General features: G+C 40.6%; 1 protein-coding gene across 1 annotated transcript; it reads right to left on the bottom strand.

The window, feature by feature from the left end:
* Positions 1 to 1,672: 1,672 nt before the first annotated feature.
* LOC108246073 (G-protein coupled receptor 151) lies at positions 1,673 to 3,169 on the bottom strand. Its single transcript, XM_017433421.3, has one exon. It carries the CDS (start codon positions 3,048 to 3,050, stop codon positions 1,932 to 1,934), a length of 1,119 nt encoding a protein of 372 aa, XP_017288910.1. The 5' UTR covers positions 3,051 to 3,169; the 3' UTR covers positions 1,673 to 1,931.
* Between the last annotated feature and the right edge of the window lie 1,054 nt (positions 3,170 to 4,223).

Below are 4,223 nucleotides of genomic sequence, written 5' to 3'. Positions count from 1 at the left end.
CCTCCTGTTCTTCTGGCCTCTGCCCTTTTCAGATTTGCTATAATAGAGGTCAGACTTCATCATGTACAGCAAGCACTAATTAGACACATATCCAAGCATTATTGTGTCATTTTCAAATGTACAATAATAAATACTGGCAGTGTGAAGATAGGCTGCTACACATTGACTCTTTCCTCTTTCAGGGGAGCACATCATTATTAGCATTTGTTGCGTATACCCAGTGAATGCTGTGTATTTCAATTGGCAAAGGTTAAACATCAAAGCTTCTACCTGGACCTTAACTGATTTACAGTATTTTTATATTTAATCTTAATCTGCTGCCACGTCCTTCTTGTGCCTACTGGGTTGCACCTAGACATATATTCAGTGCACACTCAGACACACACACTCACACACTCACACACATTCACTTGTTGGATGTTTTTTCTGGGAGGTTGAATTAGTCGTGCCAAGAATAAAACTTGAGTTTTCAGTCAAATCACACTCAGGCACTGACTTGGTCAGTAATTCTCTGCCATGCTAACTCTCTCTTTTGTGGCAGCATGGATTTCAAGCCTTCTTAATTCCTCCCCTTGCCATGGTGGATCGTGTTATCTATCTTCTATTGATGAGGGCTTTTAATATGCTAGGCTCATGCTTCAACTTTCTGAAACAGGGCCCTGGTCTAGTATTATAATGCATGCTTGATGGGTTTGACCAACATGGCTAAATTGTAATCATTTCTCACCATAAATTGATCTTTGTCTAAAACTATGGCATAATTATAAGATATGTATTTTTTCTGTTATAGTGCATATGTTATAGTTGTAACTATTTTTCCTCTCTAGGACACAGAGGAATGAATAAGTATATTTCACTTATATTTCACGCTCACCTGGAAAGGATATTTCACTTCCCATAAAGTGTAATTGAGATGACTGAATGCATTCTTAATCAATTTTTAATCAAGGTTGAGTTTTATATAATGAACAACTAGAAAATGATTGTTTCCGAGTGTTGTATAAAAAATGACCAAGCCAAACTTTGACCCTAAACACCATAAACATTTCCATTTAATTAATTTAAAAATTGCTTTTAAAAAATATTCCATAATGTTTGCATTGCATCACTTAAATATATCATATTGTTAATTTTTCTGCACACTGCTAAAGCTTTTTTGGGGGGATGTAAATATTAACAGTTGTTATCATTTTATAAAATGTGACATTTTCTCAAAAGAATATACTTTTCACTGCATTTTGATGTAATGTTTTATACATTGTGCAATAAAAACACACATATTCCATATGCTTATATGTTAGAAGTAAGATGTATTAATTTGTGCAAGACTCAGGTTTTATTTTATTATTATTATTATTATTTTAAATATTGAGCAGCTTACACAACTGCTTTCTAAATCAGTCTAAACGCTGCTGTCATTGAAATAGCATTTCTGACTTGACCCAAATTACACTGCTGGATTAGTTGTGAATGTAATATGGGAATGATCTCTGTTTGAACTGTGCCTGTAATCTCAGGATCTTCTCAATTAAATAGAAAGATCTAATTGAAATGAAATATATATATCTCTGATTAACGTTTACAGCTTTTGAAAATGAATAAAGTTTTAAAATAATTGACAGACAAACGAGATACATGACTGTTTTAATATATTTATATTTTGCATCACACAAACTAAATCACAACTTAAGAGTCCATATTTACAGTGGCTTCTTATTCATATTAATGTCTTCTGCTATAAATCTAGATGCCCTACAGACAGCCAGGACAAATATTCATTAAAGAAGATTAGTAACATGGAAACAGTAAACATTAAGTTTATTTCTAGACAAGCTGACGATTGTAAACAGGCATCAAAGGATTTGCGTTGTGGGTCAACAAACGAGCTGAAGTCTTCCGCTAATAAAAATACACTCAGACATTTTGCTTCATTACAACATTTTCTCCTCCTTCTCCCACGGAACTGGATCATGCTCGTCTTCCACGTGCGTATTTCTGCGCCCCGTCCAAAAGTGTTCCACGTCGGGAAAGGTTTTCTCCTTTCCCCGAGAGAGCTTGCGGGTGACGTCGTTCGCAACCAGCTCTGCGCCGTTCCCTTCGGTTTGCGGACACTTTTTGGAGGGCTTTTCGCTTCTGCAGGAGGCCACGAGCCACATGGAGACCAGTCCATGGCGCACTTCGTCGTACATGGTCATGAGGATGACCGGAGACAGAGCGCTGCACGCGTAAAGGAGCACCTGCGCGAACATCATCAAGCCCACGGGAGGTTTGTTGTAGCCGAGTCTGATCCAGGTGAAGGCCCCCCAGTCTGGCATCAGCATGAGCCCCATGGCACCACTTTGACACAGTAAAACCAAGACTACCTTGCTCTGGTGCTGTGGGCTGGGCGCGTGGTTCACGGCGGTGTACAGAACCTTGGTGTAGAAGGCGACTGTGAGCATGACCGGCGCCACAAACGTAACAGTTGGGTAAACCTTATAGAACAAACTCATAAAGTCATAGGCGCACGCGGGCATCTCTGAGACGCAGACTGCGTTGCTGCCGTGCGGCAACAAGGAAGCGAAAAGCATCTGCGGGATCGGAAACATCATGGAGACCATCCAGATGAACGCCAACGCTCCGTGGATCCATGTCGGGCTGGACAGGGGACTCGAGGGAACCAGAGTATGTTTGGCTCTGGTGGTTGCCAATAGGATTAAAGTTTTTGCCACCACGCAGGAGTGTTGGAACCAGTCCGTGGTACGGCACACGAAACTCCCCATCGTCCAGGTCTGTTTGTAGTAGGTGATGGCGCGCACGGGGGCGCACAGCAACAAGATCACCAAGTCCGTGGAGGCCAGGGAGGCAAGCAGCGCCTTCACTTCCGAGCCCCGTCCGTTCCTGAAGTCACGGATAAAAATCAGCAAAACCAGCAAATTCCCGACTGCTCCGGACACGCAGATCCCGATCAGGATGACCGGCATGGCGGTTCTGGTGTCTTCTCCCTGAAGAAGTTGGATCCCTCCAACAAAATCGAAAAAAGTCACGTTTGCAGGTCGATCAGTATCCATTTCTTTAAAAGTGACTTTATTTTTTGAATTCTTTAAAGCTAAAGAATCTCAAATCGAAATCCTACAGAGAAAGAGAGAAAGAGAGGGGAGGAGGAGCTGTCCAGCGCGTCGCGGTGCTGAAACGGTACTAACTGTGTGTGTGTGTGTGTGTGTGTGTGTGTGTGTGTGAACAGGCTGCCAGGTATATAGGCTATTTCAAGTGCTGCCATTTAGCCTCGTCAACCATTCACGTCACTTTTTCAGTGTGGCTCCAGGTCACAACCTAAGCACACCGTGCTGCGATCACAAAAACACAGATAGATAATGTCCTACAAATGTCTCACTAAGTCAGCTGACTCTCTGCTGTATCACAATATAATTTACTTGATGAAATATTTCAAATGGTACATACAATCAACAAAAAAGAGAATGTGAGACCTACGGAAGCAATACAATTCAGTGAAGACTTCAGTGAGGGCTTACTATTTTTATCTAGTTTTATTATTTAAAACAGCAACAAAAATAACATTAAGCTGGGAATTTATTGCCTAATTCATCATTTAAATTGATTTTAACGACTTTTTTCAAGAAGTCATTTAAAGTAATTTCTTTAAAAATACTTTAAAATGATTGTTTTAAAAAAAGTCTTTCTATTAACAGGGCGGCAGTGGCTCAGGAGGTAGGGGTTTGTCCTGTAATTGGAGGGTTGCTGGTTCGAGCCCCTGCCCTGGCTGTCTCAGCAGTTGTGTCCTTGGGCGAGACACTTCACCCGCCTTGCCTACTGGTTGTGGTCAGAGGGCTCGGTGGCACCGGTGTGATGGCAGCCTCACCTCTGTCAGCCCGCCCCAGGGCAGCTGTGGCCACAATGTAGCTTACCACCATCAATGGGTGAATGATTGTAGTGTAAAGCGCTTTGGGGTCCTTGGACTAGATAAAGCGCTATATAAGTGCAAGCCATTTACCATTTAACTACAAACTTCAAGAAGTCATTAAAATTAGTTACTTAAAAAGTCATTAAAATGACTGTCTTCAAAAAGTCAAAATGATATTTTCCAAAGATTTATTAAAAGTACTTTCTTTAAAGAAGTTATAAATATGAATTTCTTAAATAATTCAACAATATGAATATCTTCCAAAAAGTTGACTTAAAAAAAAGTCACTAAATGGACTTTAAAAATAATAAATTAACATGTT

The sequence above is a fragment of the Kryptolebias marmoratus genome, linkage group LG10 (assembly GCF_001649575.2).
Source record: "Kryptolebias marmoratus isolate JLee-2015 linkage group LG10, ASM164957v2, whole genome shotgun sequence".
In the NCBI taxonomy this organism is placed as follows: domain Eukaryota; kingdom Metazoa; phylum Chordata; class Actinopteri; order Cyprinodontiformes; family Rivulidae; genus Kryptolebias; species Kryptolebias marmoratus.
The sequence above is the reverse complement of the archived record's forward strand: the minus strand, read 5'-3'. Positions and strand labels throughout refer to the sequence as shown.